Below are 24,612 nucleotides of genomic sequence, written 5' to 3' on the forward strand. Positions count from 1 at the left end.
TCCCAGCATGCCTTTCGGCAGTCAAACCAGCAGCGGGAAGACGACAACAGAGAAGTGGTAAGCGGTCTTTCTTTTACAGTTTTCGTATGCTATTTCATCAATAAAGTTAATTTTGATGTGATAAATCAACTGTTTAGATTTCAAATATCAGCATGAGCACGAAGATTTGTGGCAAATCGAACTTTTGCTCGACTATTTTCGGAGTTGAGAAGCTCCATGAACGGGGGCGGCAGGCAGGCAGCGTATGCGGGGGTAGTTGCTCTCTAAGCGGCTAGTCTACTGCTCACAGACCCGTATTGTTTTCCCTCTGTTACAGAAAACGAGAACACAATGGCGGAGGAGACGGCAACCCACAACTGTAAGAGTATTTTAAATTAATACCAGAGTAAATATAAATGTGAACTAACGTTAGTTCAAGAGATTACCGGTATACTTAGCCTAACCAAATGTTTAACGACCTGTATTTTGGTTGATTTTGTATTGTTTTGACTTCAATCAAGGGACAACTGACGAAACCGCGGCTCTCATCACCTGGAGAGCCGCAAATGAAGCCCTCTTTACCGGCCGGAGGAACTCCTCCAAGACCGGATGGGAGTGAGTAAGCTTTTTATGTGTTTTTATACGAGGAGCAGTGGGAGTGTGTTTGTTTGTGCCAGATTTCACAGCCTCTTAAAATGGTTTGATGGAACCTAAATAAACAAATGAAAAATATAGTGTAACGCTAAACTAAATGTTATAATACTAAGTTGTGTGAATTGTAACCTGCATGGTGAACAAAAATGACTTAAAGTCCCACAAAGTACAAGTGAAGGGCAACAGTAATAGTACAGGTGCAGTTATCAACCTAAGTGATATACTAGATGTACTAACAATATTAACTATATATTATCAATATAACTATTGATGAAGCCACTTGGATAAGGGTGGAAACGTCTTCAAAGACAAAACGAAGTCCAGTTGACTTGATTCAATTGCCTAGAGATGACTTTGACCTGGACTAATGAGAATTTACACAGACATTTACTATATAATATCACTATTCTCTTCCTTGCATGCATGTAAGTGCAATCATCCTAACTACATCACATTCAGTAGTCTCTGTCAGCTTGTGTGTCTGTAATATATTTGTTAACATGTGTTCTCAATGTGTAATAATATGTCTAACTTCCCCTTCTTTGTGTGAATGTGTGTGGTTTATCTAGAGTCTTTGTGAGAGACAGTGGCGTGCCTGTCACCCCCAAACAGGCACAGAAAAAGTGGAACAACCTGAAAGAAAAGTACAAGGTACCACCATTCTATCCACTTTTCAGTAAATAAGTTGGACATGGCAACATTCATTCAGTGAATTGTTATTTTTTAGGAGCTTAGGGACCCACCAACAGGGAAAGGGGTGGAGGCGGGAGGGGTGACAGCTGCCACCTGGCCATGGTATGGTCAGATGGATGCCGCACTCCGGGGGCAGCACTCCATTAGTCCACCCCTGGTAGTTGCGGCTAATCTGACCCCCACTACAGGTGGCGTTGTCACCCCCCCGTCCTCTGCCCCTCCCAGAGAAGGGGAAACACCACCAGCTCCCAAGAGGGCCAGGGCCAGTGGGCAGCTGCTGGACTACCTAAAAGAGCAGGCAGAGAAAGATGAAGACAGGGAGAAGAGGGCAGAGGCGAGGGAAGAGGAGAGGGAGAGGGCAGCATCTCAGAGGGCAGAAAAGTTTTTGTCTCTCTTTGAGAGACTTGTTGATAAAATGTAAATAGTTAAGTAGTTATAGTTATTTTTTTTATGTAGTTCTTAATTGATGTTTTATTGTTTTGTGTGAATTAAATTGTGAATATTGAGTGTCAGCCTGTACAGTATTTTATCAGTTGTGAATGAAGTGGTCTCAAAGAAATTTGAAACGCAACTGGACTTGGTTATTTGTCAGTTATTTGCCAGTTAATGTTCGCATCTGACCAGGCTGGGACTGGTCCTCGGACTTTGTCCCAGCCTGGTCAGATGCTACATGAACTGATGAAGCCTCTTGGATGAGAGGTGAAACGTCTTCCTAGACAAATAACCAAGTCCAGTTGCCTTTCGATTTAAATTTCTTTGAGATAACTATGACCTGGACAAATGAGAATATGCACAGGCCGAATGAAGTGGTAATATGCAGGTAAGGTGTTGGGTTATTTAGACTTTGAGGCACCAAGGCTTGTAACGGTGGTCACAACAAAGAATGCTTCTGAAACTGAAATCTGATGGGAGGTTGACTTTACTTACAGGTGTTATATGTTTAACTATATACATAATATAATCATTTTTTATTGAGATAAACTATAAAATCATTTTTAATTAAGATGAAATATATACACACAATCATTTTTAATTAAGATAAACTATATATACAATAATTTTCCATCAAGATAAACTATATACATAATAATTTTTAATTAAGATTAACTAACACAATCATTGATGCACTATTTATACAATCATTTTAAATCAACAAAACAATATTTACAATTAACATTAATTAACATTACAACTACTGAACTGATTATAATTTGGGGGTTTCCCTTAATAATCGTGCTCCCTCAGACAAGCCGGGAGCTCTTGAGGGGCAGACACCTGGGCAGCAAGTCGGCCTCTGAGATTGGCTCCCGACAGCTCCTGGTCTTCCGCAGCGTTTCCCCCAGCTTCCTCATCCTCCCCGTCATCCTCCTCTGCCTCCTCCTCTTCCTGCAGGTCACCGGCTAACAGGCAGAGGTTGTGCAGTATGCAGCATGCTGCGACAACCTTGGGGGCAAAGAGAGCCCGGATCTCCAAAGCCCGGAGGAAGATGGCTCTCCAGTGGGTTTTGAGCAACCCGAAGGTCCGCTCAATGATGTTTCGGGCCTTGGCGTGATGCCTATTGAAACGGGCCTCAACTTGGCCTGTTGATTAAAATACAGGTAATGTAGAACACATCCAGGAATTCAAATTCAAAGTAACAACTGTAATAAATAATGTATTCTCTTACCTGCTATAGGTTGACGGTAGGGAGTGATGAGGGCCACCGGATGCTGCAGGCAGGGGTACCCCCCGTCTCCCAGGAGGAGGAAGCCAGCCGGTGGGTAGAGGGACTCCTTATACATCGGAGACCTCCGGAGGACAAGGGCATCGTGCACTGACCCCGTGTTGCCGATGTAAATGTCAAGAAATGCACCGTTGCTGTCACACACACCCTGAAGAACCACAGAGGGGAACAGCTTTCTGTTAATGTAGCTCTTCTTCTGCTCCGCAGGTGGCACAAGACGGACGTGGCATCCATCTATGGCTCCAACGGCACGATGGAAAGCCTCATGCCCAGCCAGCCGAGCGAAACCTGCTCCCACCTCCTCCATCTCCTCAGGCTTGGGGAAATGGATAGCCCTATGAATGATGCCCATCATGGCCTCAACAGAAGTGTGGACGACCCTGGCAACTGTGGCTCTTGGTATGGCAAATATGTCTGCCGTGACCCTGTAGGACATGCCACATGCCAGCCAGTAGAGACAGACGGCCACCTCTATTTCATGGCTCCAGCCATGTGGCTTTAGCCGGGGCAACATCTGGACCAACAGATGGATCGTCTCCCTTGACAGCCTGAAGGCTGGTTTCAGGTCAGCCTCCTCGGAGAAGAAGGTGCAGAGGATGGGCACAGTGTTGTTGACCTGGGCATACCTTCGAGGAGAATGATCCTGTAATGAAAAAAAAAAAAAAATGTAATTAGTAAAACAATGAAATAATATTTGAATGAATTTATTTATTTATTTATTTATTAATTACTTGCTTGAAAATGTATTTATAGTTCTTTGCTCAGTTCTCATTAAACTTAATGTATGTTTTGTGTTCTATACAAATGAGCTTCACTTGATTTATTACACAAGACTTATAAGACTTGTATCAGATATCAGAAATAAATAAATTGTACAACGTAATATGCTCCGCTATTTCACCTGTAATTGTTGGGTCCCCCCACGATTTCACCAGTAGGTGGTGCTAGGTATCAGATGTCAAATTGTATGAATGAGTAGTAGGAAATTTATGAATGAAAGGGGCGGGTCTACCGTTACTATTACTACACAGTTTGGGACGGACCTTGTTAATCTTGTTTCATACATTAATATTTATAATACACCGGTGTTAATATTTCTAAACCGTACCATAGTTGTTTTGTTAACTTTAATATGAATGAAAAACCAAGTGATCGTGAAGAAAAGATAACTTACAAATCCAGCAAAGGCTAGGATAGCGCGACGTCTCTCCAGACTCCTCCTCCTCATCCTGGCTCTCCTCCGCTGAAGACGCCCCCTCAGCTCGGCAGCTTCCTCCTCTGCCTCCCGGTAAAGAATACCGACCGCGACAGCGAGCAACACTTGCCGGTACATATTGACGGTGGTAATACCGAACGTCTCTGATGATACTAAACTACTACTACTCACAATCTACGAACGCAAACCCACAATGGCGATCCTCTACACACAACAGCCTTTTCGCGGGGTTTGTTTTTCCCGCTGTTGTCTCGTCACGTAGGCAGATTCATGGCTCGTGAGCTTCAGAAGCACTTGAGAATGAGGGTTGTTGGACTTCCGGTTTGCTGAGCATGGAGTAGGCGTGCGGCTCTCTGGCTCCCGCTGCTAACTTTTTCGTTTGCCATTTTGAACCCTACTTTTCTCGTCATAACGTCGAGCGACTCAGTCCAATTAAGATTAACATCGATAATACGGCAGTTATTATGTCAAGATCTGGGAAACAAACTAAGAAAGACACTGCAGCAGAGGACTCCGCAGTTTATGCTAGCAGTGCTGCTAGCATAGCCGTGGAAAACATCTCGGATCTGCTCGAGAAACACCGGGCTTCATTAGCCGCTGACTTCAAGTCATCGTTCGCGAGTCTGGAATCCAAACTGGACAAGGTTCAAGTTGTGGTCGCGGGGCAAGGACGGCGCATATCTGATCTTGAGTCTAATGCGGAGGAGGTTAGCCAACATTTGCAGCAGCTTGATGCTACATGCTCCGCGTTGCAGGAAGACAACAAGTGGCTGAAATCCAAACTCTCTGATTTAGAGGGGCGCAGCAGAAGACAGAATATTCGCATTGTGGGTCTGCCTGAGTCCGTGGAGGGCCCACGCCCGACTGCTTTTTTTTCTCAGCTCCTCGTTGATGTCCTGGGTCAGCAAATACTCCCTTCCCCCCCGGAGCTGGACAGAGCCCACCGCAGCCTTGCGCCCAAACCTGGCCCACGAGACCGACCGCGTCCCGTCATCATACGCTTCCACCGGTACCAGATGAAGGACTTGGTGATGCGAGAGGCACGTAAACAAGGTGAGCTGGACTACCGGGGCCACAAGATCCGATTCTACGAAGATTACAGCGCGGATGTTCTGAAGCAGCGAGCTGAATACAAAGAAGTTATGGCTGAACTTTATAAAAGAGGACTCCGACCATCTCTACTTTTCCCGGCGAAGCTGCGCATCACTCTCCAGAGCGGCGAGAAGAAGTGGCTGACTTCTGTTACAGAAGCCACTAAATTCATCCATAACCTGGGAGAGAATGCGCCCGCTTCGCCCTGATACTCGACGATGACTTCGTGGGATGGATCTGCCGTAATGTAGCTACAATCTGATATGACTGTGAGTAAATAACTGTGGACTAGTTAAAGGCTTTTCCCCCTGGTTCTTTGATTTGATTTACGTTTTCTTTGCTGAGTTATCCAGCTGGGCTTGCCTTTAGGTTTACGCCCCCCCTTTTTTTCTGAGTATCATAAGCTAAGACAAATCCATGAACAGCTATATGACAATTTTGTTGATCATTACATATATTTCATTTTATTCGTGAGTATTACGAGCTAAAGCAAATTCATGAACAGCTTTCTGACATTTATGTTGGCCATTTCATCCGTGTCTTTTCAATACTATATATATATATATATTTTTTTTTTCTCACCTGTAGTAGTTCTGGCTTGGGGAGATTACTACAATTGTGCAGCGTGCAGGGGGAAGATGCATGATAACCTGTGATTCTCTGATATTGCTCATAGTTGCTTAAGCCTTACGGTGTATTTAGTGTTAGTCGTTCAAATTTGTAAGCTTTTGTCATAGGGTTAACTGTTAAAAACCTATGTTGGAGCTAGTAAAGTAGGAAGTATATTCTAGGGATGTATAGAACGAGGCCTGAGGAGGCCTTTCTAAGTTTGCTCAGCAGAGCACTGTGTGAGTTTGGGGTTCAGGGTTGGTCGTGTGTTTTTTTTTTTTTTTTTTTTTCTCTCTCTCTCTTTTTTTTTTTTTCTTCTTCCTTTGGAGCTACTCACTTTATTCTTTCTGCCAGCCAGCGTTCTAGATGAAGGGCAATCTTAACTTCATTAGCTGGAATGTTAAGGGGTTAAATCACCCAGTGAAAAGAAACAAAGTTTTTTCACACCTAAAAAAGCTCAGGGCTGGGGTAGCCTTTCTCCAGGAAACCCACTTGCACGATTCTGACCATTGGCGTTTAGGTAAATGTTGGGCAGGACAGTTTTTTCATTCTAATTTTAAAGGGAAAGCCAGGGGTGCGGCTATCCTGGTCGACAGAAACATTCTTTTTGAGCCCTCCAACATTACAGCAGATAAATTTGGACGTTTTATCATTGTTTCAGGCAAACTTTACAATAAGTCAGTGGTCTTGGCCAATGTGTATGCGCCTAATGTCGATGACGTGCAGTTTTTCAATAGATTTTTCTCTGAACTTCCTGATCTTAATTCTCATTCTTTAATTCTCGGGGGTGATTTCAATTGTTATTTAGATGCAGTATTAGACCGCTCCTCCCCTAAACCTACCACTCTCAGCAAGTCCGCCAGTTACATTAAAGCATTTCTTGACGATTTTAGCCTTTCTGATCCCTGGAGGTTCTTGTATCCTACAGGAAGAGAATATTCCTTCTTCTCCCATGTCCACCACACTTTTACTCGAATTGATTATTTTTTTATAGACAATAAATTCATTTCAAACCTTAAGTCATGTAAATACGAAGGTATTATTATTTCTGATCACGCCCCCCTGGTTCTGGTACTAGCTTTCCCAGATGCTGACTATACAAGGAGACACTGGAGACTAGATCCATTGTTACTCTCTGATGAGAGCTTTCTCTCACACATTTCTACACATATTAAAACTTTTTTAAGCATCAATAGGACACCTGATATGTCTAATAAAACGATTTGGGAAGCTATGAAAGCGTACTTAAGAGGAGAAATTATATCATTCGCAGCATATAAAAATAAGTGCTCAAAGCAGAAACAGACTGACATTGCTAATCAGATTTTAAACATAGATAAACAGTATGCAAATTCACCTTCACCTGAACTGTACAAAGAGCGCTTGAAACTTCAGGCTGAATTTAACCTCCTTTCCTCTCATGAAGTTGAAAGTAATTTACTTCGGAGTAAAAGTAACTATTATGAGCACGGTGGAAAAACTGGCAAACTCCTGGCCACTCAGCTGCGTGGGTTGAGAGCTAAACAACTTATTGCTGGAGTACGGACTGATAATGGGTGTGTAACGTCTGACCAGAAAGAGATTAATGACAAGTTTAAAACCTTCTATTCCAATTTATACTCTTCAGATTGTACAGCAGACCTAAATATTATGGAAAACTTCTTTAATAATCTTGATTTACCGTCCCTTTCTCAAGACCTGAGAAATAACCTTGATGCGCCCATCACCCAGGAGGAAATTTCAGCAGCTATATCATCTATGCAATCAGGTAAATCCCCTGGTCCTGATGGGCTTCCATCAGATTTTTTTAAAAAGTTCTCTGCTGATCTAACCCCTGTATTGTGCTTAGTGTTCTCTGATTCCTTAAATGATGGTGCACTCCCTCCCTCGTTTAATCAAGCCTGTATCTCCCTGTTGCTGAAAAAAGGCAAAGACCCACTCGATTGTGCTTCATACAGACCGATTTCATTACTAAACACGGATGTAAAGATTCTCGCCAAAGTTTTAGCCCACAGACTAGAGGATATCCTTCCTTCTGTAATATCGCCAGATCAAACTGGATTTATTAAAAGACGTCATTCGTTTTACAATATTCGTCGGTTATTTAACATCCTATACTTCCCCAAACATGTGGATTCAGAGTGTCTTGCCTCTATGGATGCTGAGAAGGCATTTGATAGAGTAGAGTGGAACTATCTCTTTTTTACACTCGAAAAATTTGGTTTCGGTCCTGTCTTTCTATCTTGGATCAAAACATTGTATAAATGTCCTTCTGCTTCTGTTCTCACCAATAGTCATTACTCAGAATTCTTTGATTTACACCGTGGGACCCGGCAGGGTTGCCCACTAAGCCCTCTCCTTTTTGCAATGGCCATTGAGCCTCTTGCAGTTGCCTTGCGTAGCAACGGGCGGGTACAGGGAATATGGAGGGGAGGAGTCGAACATAAAGTCTCGTTGTATGCCGACGATTTACTTCTGTTTGTTTCAAAACCAACCACTTCCCTACCGGAAGCCCTCACTATCTTAGACCATTTCAGTCAATTTTCTGGATATAAACTCAACTTAAATAAAAGTGAACTATTCCCAATTAATAAAGAAGCTCTTAAACTTAACTATAACGATCTCCCATTAAAGGTGGTGAAAGATCACTTTAATTATCTCGGAATTTGTGTCACTAGAGATTTCAAAAACTTATTTAAATCAAATTTTCTCACTTTATTTGATCAGGCAAAACAGATTTTATCAAAGTGGTCTCCCTTGTCTCTGACCCTTATTGGAAGAATAAACTCAATTAAAATGACATTGCTTCCAAAGTTCCTCTACTTATTTCAGTGTCTTCCTATTCTCATCCCCAAATCTTTTTTTAAAGCCCTTGACTCGTTAATATCATCTTATATTTGGAACGGTAAACACCCTCGCCTGCGGAAAGCATTTCTCCAAAGACCCAAGCAGGCAGGTGGAATGGCTTTGCCTAATTTCCAATATTACTACTGGGCAGCAAACATTAGGTGTTTCTTATTTTGGAGACATTTCCATCTCGAACTCTCGTCTCCGGCTTGGGTGAAAATGGAGGTCTTCGATAGCAAACCTGTTTCCTTACCTGCCCTCTTAGGCACCGCACTTCCACTTGCGTCGGATATTCCCAAGAGCAACCCAGTAGTTAAGCATTCCTTGCTAATCTGGGGCCAATTTAGGAAAAGTTTTGGTCTACAGCATTTTTCACTTAAAAGCCCAATTGCTGCTAACCATTTATTTGCTCCTTCAATGGCTGATGGCGCTTTTAAGATTTGGCACAGAAAAGGTTTGAGGTGCTTTGAAGATCTATATATTGGTAATTGTTTTGCTAGCTTTTCTCAATTAACAGAAATTTTTGGTATTGCCAAATCCCACTTTTTTAGATTTTTGCAAATCAGGAATTTTGTACAGCGCTTAACGGCCCAATTTCCTTATAAACCCCTAGCCAACCCTGTTGATACATTTCTCTCTGTTGACCCCACTTCTAAAGGTATCATGTCCAATCTATATAACCTTATTTCCAAATTGCACTGCTCTTCAATGGCAGCTATAAGAACTGCTTGGGAACAGGACCTTAATTATACCTTTACAGAGGACATATGGGACTCTGTGCTTGATCGGATACACTCCTCTTCCATGTGTTCCCGACATGCACTTTTGCAATTTAAAGTAGTGCATCGCATTCACATATCAAAGACAAAATTAGCGCGTATGTATCCTGATGTTGACCCTACATGTGATAAATGTAAAGGCGCACCTGCCTCACTCTACCACATGTACTGGACGTGTCCTTCTTTAGATAACTTTTGGACATCGATCTTCCATGCTTTATCAGAAATCCTTCCTCATCGAATTGAACCCAATCCCTTGACTGGCATTTTTGGCATTGCCCCAGATTTGAATTTACCTAAAGTTATGCTCAACTTTCTGGCTTTTGCCTCTTTACTAGCCCGACGATCTATTTCACTCAAGTGGAAGGACCCAGCTCCTCCTTCCTATTCACACTGGCTCAGAGACATGATATCCTGCATGAATCTAGAGAAGATTAGATACACTATTCGGGGATCAGAGAACAAATTCTACAAGATATGGCGCCCCTTTTTGGTATTCTATGAGGAACCTTCAACAATAATTTCTGAGTAGCCCCCCCCCCCCCCCCCCCTTTTTATTTTATTTTTTTTAAATTTAATTTAATTTAATTTTTTGTATATATATATATATATATATTTTACTTTTCTATAATATATTTATTTTATTTCTTTCTAAGCATGGTCGTCATTTTTTATTTCTATTACATCTTTTTTCAAGTTTACTGTATGTCAGTGGCTGTATACGTGTGTCCATGTTCGAATGTTTGGACAGGGGGTTGTGTTGTGTGGGTGGATGTTGTACATGGATGTTGTAAAAACTTTTAAAACGTTTTTTACCTGTACAATGATTGTCTCATACATACTTTGTCATCAATAAAAAGACCATTGAAAGAGAATGAGGGTTGTTGTTGCTGCTTTATTTACGTGTATATTTATTTATTTATTTACATGTCACGTACACACGAGATAGGTATATTTATTTATTTATTTAGCCTACATGTCACATACACACGAGATAGGTAGCCTATATTTATTTATTTATTTACATGTCACGTACACACGAGAGAGAGAGAGAGCATTTGTTTTGGATGTTAACGCCCAGCTGTTTGATCAGCTGTTTGATCAGCTGTTTAATCAGTGCAGGCTGCCTGTGGCACCACAAGAACGCATCGTCTCAAAACTGAAAACGAGCATTCTGTATTCTTGTGATCTCCGGAGTTCATTCTTCGGAGAACGACTAGCAAGAACATTCTCCTCAAGAACACAAGTCCGTTCTTTGCATTCTTGGTATTGAGAAACGGCCAGAATGTGTTTCACACCCTGGAGGTCTGTAGTAGCCAGCTTCTTCATAGCCTCTGAGGTGGTGGGACTCCAAATCATCTTGGATCTTCTGCCTGGGAAGAGACGTTTCATATTGATGTACTTTCCATTGGAATCACACAGAAATATTATTTCTGTGTGGTTTTGTGAAGCAGGTTCTGGTCTCCTTCTCTGGGACCCCTGGTCTGTGGTGCCCAGAGGGAAGAGGGGAGGGGGCATTTGGGGGCTAGAGGCTGAAGATGTCTGGGTGGCAGACCCAGTCTCCTGGTGTAGGGGCTGCTGGATCTCCTGATCCAGGGGCTGCCGGGTCTCCTGATCCAGGGGCTGCTGGATCTCCTGATCCAGGGGCTGCCGGGTCTCCTGTTGCAGGGGCTGCTGGATCTCCTGATCCAGGGGCTGCCGGGTCTCCTGTTGCAGGGGCTGCCGGATCTCCTGATCCAGGGGCTGCCGGATCTCCTGATCCAGGGGCTGCTGGATCTCCTGATCCAGGGGCTGCCGGGTCTCCTGTTGCAGGGGCTGCTGGATCTCCTGATCCAACCGTGTTGCACTGGAGTGGTGGGTCGATGCTAGCTCCTCTATCACTCTTTTGAGTGTTTCTCTCAGTGAACGGTTGTCTTCTTCCAGTTCTCGAACAGCTTGCTGGAGTTCATCTATCTGGTGTCTCTGTTGTTGAACTGTGGAGTACATCTCCTTCACTCCTAAATGGCTGTCATCAGACCTCTGAAGATCGCTCAGTGTCTTCTCTCTGAATTCTATGAACTCTCTCTCAAGTATTGAGATACCTTCCTTCAGGACTCTGAGATTGCTGGAGAGTTTGGGTGATTCAGAGTATGGTGTAGGTGGATGTCTGCTGAAGATGGGCGACCTGGTCTGAAGCTCTTGTGGAGGAGGGGGAGAGATTTTTGATGTTGCCACAGTTTTCAGTGTTGGGAAGCTGTTCTCAAAGTTGTCTAAACTGTTCTCAGATCCCTGGATCATAACTGTTCCATTGTGGTATATGTTCACAGTTAAGATGGGACTTGAGCGGTCTGCATCTTCGTAGGCAGTAATCTGTCTGCCTTTACTTATCCCATTCTTCTTGATGTGAGTAAACTGCTCACATATTGCTGTGTGCCAATTTTCAGGATGGTGAGTGAAGAACAATAGGTTGCATTTTACCTTGTGGTTGTTCTTCTTGCTGAAGTCTGCTACCAGTGTTTCTGGATTGGCACGTAGCATATTCATTTTGAAGTCTTTCTTCTGCTGTGCTGTAGTGACTTTTGCGGGGTATTGTATTTCACCGCCAGTGATCTGTCCCGGTTGTCTCTGTGTTGCTACAGTAGATGTGTCTGTAGATAAGTTCATCAGTTGCTGTTGCTCAGCTGTTTCTTCACAGTGTTCCATTATCATGGAGGGTTTCAACTGACAGTTGGTTCACTGTTTTCTCAGCAGTTATCTTGACAGAGATACCTTATTTCCCAGACCTGGTCCTGGTGATGTTCTCAAAACGTTGCCAGTCCAGTTGTGATAGGAAAATCTTCTTTCTTTTGAGGTTTTCCTCGATGTAGATTTTCTTCAGACCTTTGTTGTTGTTGTTGTTGCTAGCCAACTGTCAGATGCACAGCAACAGAGTTCTTTTCCTCCAGCTAGCCAGGTAGCAACTTCTTTTGGTAGAAAAAAAAACTATGTAAAAATCGTAGAAAAGTCTGGTTTTCTTCTTCAAGTGGTTGAGTGTGCCTTCCAACCACTTTATGTTTGTAAATTTGCTTTGTAGATCAGATATTTCAAAGTGAAAACGCGATAAAAAGTGAAAAATTTCAGGAGCTCATATCTTTTTCCTCTTACTCACAGAATTCCGGAACTCTCTCTCTCTCACTCACTCTAAGCCCTGCTCGTTAGACGCAACACACACCCATTATAAAGCTGGATTTTGTAAAAACTTAATGATTTTAAAGCGGCCAAATATCAGAAACTGTTGAAGATATCAATAAACTGAGTCATAGAGGAATACTTAAAAAGTTTGTCTACAGCTTAGAATTTGAATGAAGTCTCTAGCTGAAAGTATGTGGACGCTTTAAAGGCAGAAAGAAGTAAGAAGATTTGAAGAGTTTCAAGACTGTTCCAATGCATTCTCTATGGGCCAAAAAAAAATCAGAAATAGTTGAATATTGCAAAAAGTATGAATAGTTGAAAAGAGAAAAGTCATACAGATGTAGCCACCTAGAAGTTCCCCCTGGTCCCTGTCGGGACCTCTGCGGGACCGTGATGGGTCCGTGGCGGGTCCGTGACGGGCTCCCGCTTGGCCCGTGGCGATAATTTAATCCCCCGCGATGACGTAGTGTAATGGCAAATTTTGATATAACCCAGGGTATTCTTTAAGACTAGAGCACAAACATGTTATTCGAGTGAACATTCCTGTGCTGACAATTTATGTGGCCTTATCAGGGGAAGCAATATCCACACTTAGCAGGCCCGAGGTCAGGACCTGAAGAAACTCTTTGACACAGTGCCTGTTCTGTGTGGATTAACCACTCTCACTATCAGGTGGTAAAGCCAGGCATGGCTGTCAGGGCGCCATATATTTTGTCTGTTCAAAGCTTTGTTTTACTATAAGATAACGTGTCTCTAAACCTCTTCAGCTCACTCACTCACTGACTGTACTCCTGTTCGGTTGTTTGTGTGTGACTCCATTCATGAATGCCTTTTATTAAAACTCAAGAAAGACAGCTGACGTGTCCACTCATCCTTTTTTAATATTTTGGTGAAGGAACAACATTTTTTGCCACCACAATTTGGCGACCACGAAGGGACCCCATCTGTGAGCGGATTTTTCGTTTCTGGACCGAAGGTGATTAAAGCGCACACCTCGGACTCCCCCGTCAAGGAAGGTTGAGAAGAGGGCCTGACGTCCAGAGGACTGAGAGTCCCCTCACCGTTCGGGGTCCAACGAACTCGGTGGCTACAGAAAACACCTCGCTGTCTTTTTCTGGTGAGTTTTGAGAAAAGAAAGGGCCAAAGTCCCGTCTCTACCTACTGAGTTCGCAGTAGTGGCGGCAGACGTGCCGGACAACTCGGCTTCCTATTCGGGGGAGGCCAAGTGTCAGGGAGCGGTAGACTTCCCTCAAGTCGAGGACTTGGGGCTTCAGGTTCTAGGAACCTGCAGTAAGCCAGACCCGGGGTCTGAGAGCACTTAGGGGCTACAACACTAAGACAGGTGGAGTAAGGAGAAGAAACAATTTTGACTGTCTGGAGAACTACAATTTAATTTTGAGAAAATAATTAAAGTCGGAATCCGGTTAAAGTTAAAGAGTAAATTTAAAATTAAAATTTAGCAGTGCTACTCTTCTTTTTTCCTTAAAACAGAAAATAGTCTAAATTGCGGTTATTCTAAAATTAAATCTAAATTTACTGTGCTTAAAGATTTTAAAGATTCAAATTTGAACGGTGAGTAAGTAAAATAATCTAAATCTGAGTGGCCTACTGTTTTTTTCTTTTGTGAAAATTAAACTTGCAAACGTCTGAGAGAATACAATCATGGGAACGAAACAAAGCAAACCCTCTGGATGTAATCTATCCGAGGGACCAGATTACGAAGCCCCAAATATAAAGTACATGACAGATAACTATGGAGAGGAAGCCATAGCCCAATTAGATCTGTGGGTCAGAGAATTTAAATTTCCAAAAATGGGCAGCCTGAGCGTTGAAGAGTTGGAGGCTTTAAATGCGAGACTGCTGCGTCGGAATAATAAAAGCAAGAAGGGAATTAGGATAAATTGGAAAGCTTTTGACATGTGGATGTGTGAAGCAGAGTGTAGGCAGGGCTCCAACAGGACCGTGCCCCAGTGTCTGAAGCGGGATCCAGACCTGGACTCGACTGCACCGTGCCATCCACCTCCACCCCCACCTTCATCGTCACTTCAGGGTGTTTCTCCTCATCATCATCATCATCAGCAGCAGCTCCCACCCTGCCTGGCGCTCCCCAAGCCCGGGGAAAAAGAACAATGTGAGCAGCCCGTGTCCATGCCATGGACAGTGGCTGATAAACATGCTGTCTGTGCACAGTCGCCACTGGTATACTGTGTAAGCCTGGACGAAGTCAAGGCTTATGCCATTGAACGCACCATCCAAAAGGAAAAGATGGAGAAGGAAGAACGAGCCAGACGCATGTCAGTCTTGACTGCAGAACTGATAAAGAACATGGACAGTGGTGACAGAGGGGGCAGCTGTGGCCGCGACCGCCAACTCCACCCGCGACGCAGGTCTCAGAACCGAGGCCGGGACCATGCCGGCTGCGGACGCGGAGCAGCAGGTCGCGGCAACGAAAGGGGGGGCCGATGCTTTCGGTGTGGCAAGATAGGACACTGGGCACGGTACTGCCCCAATGAGAGGAGAGAGAGGGTGAATTGGGACAGACTATCTGGTGGAGATGGGAGCCGGGACGAGTCTGGTGGAGACACTGGGCCGGCAGCTGGGAGCGCATTGGAAACACGTGAGAACACCTATACACACACTGATACACAGACACATGCTGCACGCCGTAACACTGATACTGACACTGAGCTCATGCTAGAAACAGTTCAGAGCCTCGAAGCAGAACTACAACACATGCAGCTAGAACCTAGGTACACAATGATGATAGACATGTTGAAATATCTGGATCGGGTCGAATCCGGGGCCACTGATTCTAGTTAAGCAGCTGTGAATTTGATAATAAATAGCTTAAACTCAGCACCACGTATCAGTAGACAGTTGGTGTGGGAGGGAAGTTTTTTAGCTCCACTAAAATGCATTTGATCCTAATTTGGGAAACATTTCAAACATTCATTGCTCATGACAGAAGTCCAGTTTTAAATTGATGAAAAATGATTTATTTGTTTGTTAGGTTTATCTTTGATTTGTACACTAGACGGGGTTGAGTGAAATAAGGGTAGAAAACTATCAATGCTTTTCCACCACCCCGACACACAAATCATGCTGGGGGAAAGTACTCTCCCCCTGCTCTGTTGTGCTGCAGCTCTGAGCACACACACACACATTGACGTCACATGCCTGTGCTGCAGTGCACACATACACTCCTATTATGACAGTAGGAGTATCACTGATTAAATAATGCTAGGCGGGGATTGTTTGAATGCAAATAGGTTATTTTGAGGTAATGTTAAATGTATTGCCTCAACAATCTGAACCACACATCTCATTGGTAAATCCTGCATGTACAAACTTGGAAAATTGGGTAGAGAAGCTAAATGCTTCCTCAAACTAGGAGGCTACAGCTGATCCTCAGGTGCACTTTAAAGAAGTCCTGAGGGCAAATTGCAAATTGTTGAATAATGATGTTGAAGTTGAGGATGAGATCATATTTTTCTTTGACTATCCCAATTTTCACATAGACAAGAAACTGTTTAAATCTGTTGAAGAGATCTCGGAATTAAAAGATATTCTCAGTCATCTCTGGGCTAAAAGTAAGCATGACGTTTCTGATTAAAAACAATTATGAGCCTGTTGTTATAACGATTAGCCTAAATCACACTGTTTTATCCCTGTTGTGACTACTATCCTCTCAGACATGATGCAAGTGAAGGCATTAGGCCTGTGTATGATGCTTTGTTGAAAGCTGGTGTGATTGTGCCATGTGCTGGTTCTCCAGTGAGAACCCCCATTTTTTTCTGGTGCATAAGATTCGACCTGAGGGCGAGCCTGCGGAGTGGAGATTTGTGCAAGACCTGCAGGCTGTAAAAGTTGCTGTGCAGGCCAGGGCGCCGATGGTACAGAATCCGTACACGATTTTGTTTAGAATTCCAACAAATAGTAAATGTTTTTTTGTTGTTGTTGATCTTTTTAAACGCTTTCATGTAAGTTTGACAGTCAATTTTGGTTTTGCCTTTTGGTTTGGTGGGAAGGTGTATGCGTTTTGCTCGGTTGTGTCAGGGTTGGTGTAAATCTTCAACGATTTATTGCTTTACTCTGGGGGACAGCCTGGAGCCTCTGGTGTTGCCAGAGAAACGTGCTTTGTTGCAGAATGGTGATGGTATCTTGATTGCAAGTGAGACCAGAGAGAGATGCGTTAAAGCTGCTCTGGCTCTTTTGACCCATCTGGGTGAACAGGGGCACTAGGCCAGCCTGTCCAACATGTAGTTTGTTGCCACAGAGGTCACATCTTGGGTCACATGATCTTAACAGAGGGAGGATCCCCCTCATAAGAAAAAATAAATAAATTTCAATTCTGTAAATTCATTAAAGTGATATAATTTTTGGCCATGAGAAGCTAGCAGACAATGGGTCGCTCGTTGTGCAGTAATTTAGGCACCATTCGCAGCAATTGCTTATGGACAAGGCCTAAAGCTCAGACCCTGTCACTTAGGTTTGACACTGACGACTGTGGAGGCTGACAAAGTGTTGTAGTGACTTTAAAGTAGTTTTACAAAGCACCTCCAGTACTTGGACTGACTGACTGCTCATGACCTTTGACCAGGACTGTTGACGAGAAGGAGGGATTCTGACTTCTGTCATGTACTGTTTTAACCCTGTTACTCTCCTTCCAACAGCTGAGGACGGAAAGCCACATGACCATGTGGCCATCATAATGTATGTTTTTCTCCCACAGGCCAGAGTTAAAGGATACTCTACTCAGTATTTTTTTTTGAAGAGTGTTAATTTTCAGGAGGTTGGACATATTTGGGTGAATGGAGACGACTTCAACAGGAAAACCTAAATGATCAGCATTAATTGATATTTCTTTTTGGTTGAACTGCTGGTACCGACATAACAAATTGCTGTGCGAAAGTTCACGTAAACAACATTGACATTTTCTCTCTAGGTGATACCAGGACAGATGCAGCTGCAGTCGCAGCTTCAAGGCTACTTTTGGCTCACGAAGTATGTGTCCGTTGTTTTTCTCTAACACCCCCGTTCCATCCCCACAGTTGTGGCTACCGCTGAGATAGCCAACTTGTTGATATGAGCCTCTCTGGCAAGAGAGGGCCGTGTGGAAAACCAGAGAACAGCAGTCTCTGCTGTTTCCCTTGTTTATGTTTTCTCCACAGTGTGTGAAGTTGACACATGGGTTGAACCATGTGTCAAAAAGGGGGAAGGATGAATGATTGAAGTATGTATGAAATCACTGGCCAGTGTGTGGATGAATGATGTGGTATTGTGCATTCTCGTTGTTGTCTGTTTGTTTTTTCCTGCTGTTTGTTTTTCGTATAAATTTTACCAACAGGTGGAGGTTGCCCTACAGGGCCAGCAGACACAGAGCTGTGTGACCGCAGGTCAGGTGACTACATCGTGGTGAACGACCATGACATCCCTGTAAGCAGCTCGGGTGCGGCCTAAGGGTGGCGACCAGTTTCCTGCTGGTTATCTCCATCACCGCGTGGCTGTCGGTGCTGTTACTGAAGGACATCTACAACCGCAGGACGAGCAACAACGTCATGACAGTTTCACCTCACCCAGGCCACAAATCTACACCACACGCTTTGCATTCTGGTGAAGACATCTGCTGTTACTGTGAGTAACACAACATCGAGCTGGAGGACAACGTCGGATGCAGGGCAGTGATGAGAGCTGCAAGGGTGCTGACCAACGCAAGCTGCCGTGCTTGCGCTGCCCTGTCACATGACAAAGGTAACTCTGTGCCGTTGAACACCTCTTCCTAAAATTCTGGGGGCAATGATTGCTTTTACCCAGAATGACATGGCCCTGCACTCGTAGTTCACAACCCGACAGAGGAACGGCTGAGGATTCAACGCAACTGTTGTGAGTTACGAGGGGCTGAAGGTTTGTTCCTGGAATGTTTCCACAGTTGTTTTGAAAACAACTCCACTTTTCCCAAAGGACCACAAATCCTACTACTCAGAGAAGCGCAGTTTGTTCACTCGGGATCGTGTTACACCCAGAGAGCAGTCTCTGGGTACATCAGCACGTGGACAACCTGTGGTGGCGACAGGTAATGTGGGACGACAACTTGGACATCTTCAGATGTGACCTGATATGGTCGCAGGTTTCAATTCTCATAAACATTGACTTTAGGATCACTCTCACTCTCACAAGAACTACAGAGTTGCAGGATGAGCTCCTTTAAGTTTCCATATTCAGTGTTGATAATTTTTCACATTGAGTGATGTAACCAATAAAGTTGTTTTTTTTTATGTTTTCAGTTTAAGATAATCACAAAGCACCATGTTTGGTTTTCATGCATTGCTATATGTGTGAGTTTGATGTTTTTGCTTATCTTTAACAGTAGTATTTTATCATTGCTTGTGATTTTGTTTCTACTGCTGGACATGACGGTGTTTACTGAAAGTCTGAATTTCACAAACACAGTTTTGATATCTCTGATTGTTTCATGTTTTTGGTTATTCGTACCATTGGTGAAATCAGTGATGGACTGGAATGACGAGTGGGTTTCCCCCCTTCTGGGGAGGACGATGAGTTGCTTTAACTTTGTATTTTGCCTTAATCATTCCTCACTGATGTGCAACTTATGTTTTTATGCGTGTTGTTCTGAACTGTATTGGAGCTGTCATGTCCTGTTGATGTATGAGAGGGAATCAAGCATTAGCCTTGTCACGAAGGGTTAACTCATGGAGAAGTGTGTGCCAGGACATGTGAAAAGAACTGTTACATTTTGCTTTCTTTTATTATTAGTCTAATTACACTCGTGTAATCAATGTTAGTGATTTCTACTTATAGTTGAACAACGATCATGGTTTTTGGAGATGTTTGATTTATCAGCTTACACCGTGTTATGATTGTAATCTTTTTCCTTACGTTTTTAGTGTCACAGTTTGATTTGATTTGTTTTGTGTTATTCTGGGTCTTCTGCATATTATTTGAAGTAGATTAGTTTAGTATTGATTATGGGATTTTTTCCTCATCATATTCGAGGTTTTTCCCCTTTTCTTAGATTGAGTGCAGATAGACAGATGAGTCTTTTTGCCCCCCTCTTGTCAAGTGAGGGGGGGGATTTTGGCTCATCTGTTCCTGTGGACTGTGTTTCTCTGCCCGGGGTCGGTAAACTCCCAAGTTGGAGACTGGGTGCGCTAGTGTTTAGCTGGTGCGGGGCAGGGAAACAGAGAACATGGGGTAGATAATTACAAAATTTCCTATTATTATGGTTTAGCATAAGAATGCTAAAAAGGGTGGAATGTAATGGCAAATTTTGATATAACCCAGGGTATTCTTTAAGACTAGAGCACAAACATGTTATTCGAGTGAACATTCCTGTGCTGACAATTTATGTGGCCTTATCAGGGGAAGCAATATCCACACTTAGCAGGCCCGAGGTCAGGACCTGAAGAAACTCTTTGACACAGTGCCTGTTCTGTGTGGATTAACCACTCTCACTATCAGGTGGTAAAGCCAGGCATGGCTGTCAGGGCGCCATATATTTTGTCTGTTCAAAGCTTTGTTTTACTATAAGATAACGTGTCTCTAAACCTCTTCAGCTCACTCACTCACTGACTGTACTCCTGTTCGGTTGTTTGTGTGTGACTCCATTCATGAATGCCTTTTATTAAAACTCAAGAAAGACAGCTGACGTGTCCACTCATCCTTTTTTAATATTTTGGTGAAGGAACAACATTTTTTGCCACCACAGTAGTGAACGCAGCCACGACTGTTAACGCCCCTCTGCAGCCCGTGTGAAAATCAGCTACAGTGTCTCATTTGTCCACGGGGAGGAGCAGTGATTCTGACCCGAGTTAATCTGTCACTTTTCCTCCTCCTTTCTTTTTTCCCTCAGATGAATTGCTATAATTGCCTCCAAAACAGGCGATCTATAAGTAGCTTCAAAGATAAATAAACACTGACAGAGCACAAATAAAAATGTATGTCACTCGCAGTTTACCTGTCTACAGATTTTGCATTCTAGTAAATGTTTGCCTTGTGGTGGTTTTAATGTTAACACTGAAGCATAGCCTACGGTGCGCAAATAAACCCTAACCAATAAATAATCAACATGCCAACGTGTCCGTGAATATACACGCATGAGACTGTATGTGTAAAATGAAAGTGTGGTCCTAAGTGACCGCCCTTATATTCAAACAAGAGGAAAGAGAAATAATTATGAGGTTCATAAATTAAAACCACATGTGCGTCGTGCGCCCTCGCCATGGCACAGCTGAGACTTAACATAGGCTACTGGATGTTTTTTGTTTGTTTGTGTGAAACCTGTAATGTAAACAGTTATTTACAAGCCCCTCTTTCAGTTTTTGCCAGTCGGCAACCATGAAATCTGCTGTGCATCTCTTGCTTGCTCATTCACTCCCGATCCGCAAATAAATAAATAAATTTCTAGTGACCACAGCGCGTCACGTCTCAGAAACACGGGCTACATTTGTGTATTTATTAGGGCTGTGCAAGTTGCGTTATGGCAACTCATTAAACTATTAACGCCGACATTTATTTTACTGCGCATTAATGCATGTTGCTCACATGCTTTTATTTTGTAAAAGTCTGTTGCTGGCTGCTGCGGTGTAGCGGTCAGGGGAGCGTGCCTATGTTCCCTCAGCCCTATGTTCCCTCTGGACTCGAATTCCGATTCTCCCCTTAGCCCTACCCCTTGGCCCTAACCCTTCGTTTTGCGCGTTCACGTGAAGTGGTAGGGGTGTCCCAATTCTGGTTCAGACGAGGGTTTGGGGGAAGTGGTAGGGCTATCTCGCCCTCCAAACGGAGATTTTTCAGGGGCACACTACGGACCGAGGGCTATGGCAAGTTTCCCAGAATGCATCTTGCGGCAACCGGCAGCTGTTTTATTTCTCACTGTAGCGCTGTTATTACGTCATTTTGTTAAGTTTTAATATTTTTTCATGCGAGAAAGTAGCTGTTTAGATCCCCAATGTGCGGTCGGTTTATCCACATGAGGCTGTTTAGACGTTTGCTCCGATGTTTTTCGGAGAAGTGAAGCTCCACGTTGGAGCCTCCACCTGTGGAGCAGATCAACGGCTCGTCACGGAGACACCACCCCGTCCGGAGAGCTTGTCAGCCGGCCAACCTCCCGACCTCGTCCCGGTAGAAAAGACGGACGCTAATTAACTTACCCGCAGGGTTTTAAAGGTTTACCGCCGCGTAGTTGCATTCTATTAAGGAGATAAATGCTGGTCTCATTGATGAAATGTAACAATTGTCGCATTAATTTGTTTGAATTAAAAGTGAAGCTTCATGTGTTTTGGACACAGGAGCAGAAATGCCTGGGGGCTCTGTAGCCTATACAGAAATCACCACATTTACATCAATAAATAAATGTTTTACAATGAACCGATCATTCTTCATTAAATTTTATTTTATTTTATTAAGTTAACGTGGTTCTGAATAGAGGATTTGTGGCAAAAGCTCGTCACGTCTGCTTATGTGAAAGCCAGCAGAGACTACTGATGACGTATGTGATTGTTGAAGTGGTGTCCCAATTCGTAGGGGTTGACTTTCAACCGTACTCCTTGTAGCTCCGTTTCAAGGGCAAGGGTTAAGGGCTAGGGGTAGGGGTAGGGATGAAAAAATTGAATCGGAATTGGGCCTCTCTCTACCTATCTGGACTCTATCTATCTGGCCTGTCTAGCCTCTACCTGGTCGTTTTACTAAACTTAACCAACTCCTTTCTTCATTGCCTAAACCCAACCAATGGTGGGACCAAAGGGCTGAGGGAACATAGGGCCTAATTTTCAGTGACAACAAAAGTTAGAAATGAGGGAACATAGGGCTGAGGGAACATGGGGCTGTGGGAACATAGGAATGACCCCGCGGTCAGAGTCGCCGGACACCGTCAACATGCGCTGTGCACCTCTGTAAAATTCTCAAGAAAATGTCATGAATGAGTCTATTTTTCACCACAGAATACTAATATCCCTCCCCCTGCGCTATGCTGACCTGACGCGTCTAGAGTGGTTGACAGCTCTCTCTCTCTCTCTCTTTTTTTTTTTTTTTTTTTACTTTAAGTCACGTCAAAAGTCACGTCAAACCAGCCATTCCCATTAGGAGAGCCAAATGCCTGACGCGCGATTCCGCGATGATCTACTGGCACTGACGCACCTGTCTTAATATGGAACTCAACATGAGAGCGAAGGTGCGCTCTGCTCTTATTTCCATCTCACCCCACACACGTCGACCTGTGTCTTGTGAAGACGTACAGCGCGATGGAGAGAGAGAGAGAGAGAGAGAGAGAGAGAAGGCTATACAGCGCGCACTGCACACCAGCTGATCCGCCGGTCCACTTGAAATAAGCAAGTTAGTCAGATAATCAGGGGCCCCTGAAAGAATACTAAAGTGGGCTGACCCTGACTTTTCCACTTTTTTTCTTAGACTACATATGTATGATCGTTTTTTATTTAGCCTTCTTTGTTTTGATGCTAATGCAGCATTACTATGAGTATTAGTCAGGGTCTTATGCAGAATAAGATTAGACTAGGTGCAGCAGGTGTCTTCAACTTTGTGAAGTTGTGAAAATGTTTAAAGCAGGACCTTCTAAGGAAATACCTGCTCATTTTCTAATCAATTCATAGTCAAAGCAGTGGGGGATGCTTGGAGATGGTAATGCTCTGGAGCAGGTGTGAATGTTCAGGGGTTTGGAGTGTGTTGTTGCTCAGGAGAGAGTCTGGTCCAGCTAGCCTTCCAACATAACCTCCCCCGGTCCTCCTTCAAAGTTGAACAGCCAGCTCCATTGCAGGCTCTGTGCGATTTGTGTGACAATGGGTGACCAATAGGTGGCCCATTAGGGCAAACAAAAGATTGAGCAATGATAATGCTAATTCCCTGGTCGAAGGCATGCACTGAATACCTGCAACTGCAAACATCTTAACTCATTGAGTGCCGCGCTCCTTTCCAAAGTTTTAGTCAAGTGTACCGGCAATTTAGACCATTTTTGACGATTTTTGTAGAGCCACAGTGTATTCTATATTATTGCCACCAACACATACTGTGGCTCAATTGAAAGGTTTAACTTAATGCTTCAAGTGGCCACAAACCGTTTGTTTCTACGTGCCTCCGTTCCTGAGAAAAGTCAAGCTAAACATGGCTGGGTTTCACCAAAATCCCTCCTTTTTTTCTAGAAAAGGAGATAGAGCGTCTTTTATGAAAGGTGCGCTGTTTGTGTCTGTCGCTCTTCTCACACTCGCATTTCTGGATCAAAGGGCTCGTATAAGATAAATATATACAACAATTGTTGTTCTATTCACAAAACCACCATCGGGGGCGGGGGGGGGGCGCCACTAAACAACAATAACACAGACGCACCGTGCCGTGTCACAGCTTCTCCCCGCGGAACGTGAGGGTCAGTCGGCCACCGCGGCTCGGGAACACCGGTCCCGCCGGTGGTCGCGGTCCTTCTGTGGTACGGGTCGGTGATGCCGGTCTGCTTTGGCCCAGAGACCATCAGATTTTACCGCGGGAGGACTTTGGGGAGGACACGGTGTTGCTCCAGATGAAGACCGGGCGGACTGTCGGCTGAGAGCTTCCTGTTTCTGCTCCGAGCAGCTCGAGCAGCTGGAGCAGCAGCGCGGGTGAGAGCAGAGCAGCTGCTGCATCTGCATGCAGAACTCGTTTGCAGAAGCCGAGTTATGATAAAAACTTCCAGATCATGAGCTGTCATGTGACTTTGATCGTCATCTATTTCAGTTCTCCTCGTCGTAGAGTCCCCAAATTTACATATAATGTGTATTAAAGTGTCTATTTTCATAATTTAAAAAAAAAGCAAAAAACGTAAAATTACGTTTCTGGCACTCAACGCATGGGAACGAAAAACGAGAAATTAC

The 24,612-nt window shown here is 43.8% G+C and overlaps 1 protein-coding gene across 1 annotated transcript; it reads left to right on the plus strand.

Moving 5' to 3' along the window:
- The first annotated feature begins 227 nt into the window (after positions 1-227).
- Positions 228-4,074, plus strand: LOC310995865 (uncharacterized protein). The gene is made up of 5 exons (XM_083985035.1): positions 228-358; positions 501-594; positions 1,203-1,284; positions 2,572-2,739; positions 3,988-4,074. Exons 1-4 carry the CDS (start codon positions 331-333, stop codon positions 2,728-2,730), a joined length of 363 nt encoding a protein of 120 aa, XP_083841161.1. The 5' UTR covers positions 228-330; the 3' UTR covers positions 2,731-2,739; positions 3,988-4,074.
- The last annotated feature ends 20,538 nt before the right edge of the window (positions 4,075-24,612 follow it).

The sequence above is a fragment of the Trachurus trachurus genome (genome assembly GCF_905171665.1).
Source record: "Trachurus trachurus genome assembly, chromosome: 13".
NCBI classification, from domain to species: domain Eukaryota; kingdom Metazoa; phylum Chordata; class Actinopteri; order Carangiformes; family Carangidae; genus Trachurus; species Trachurus trachurus.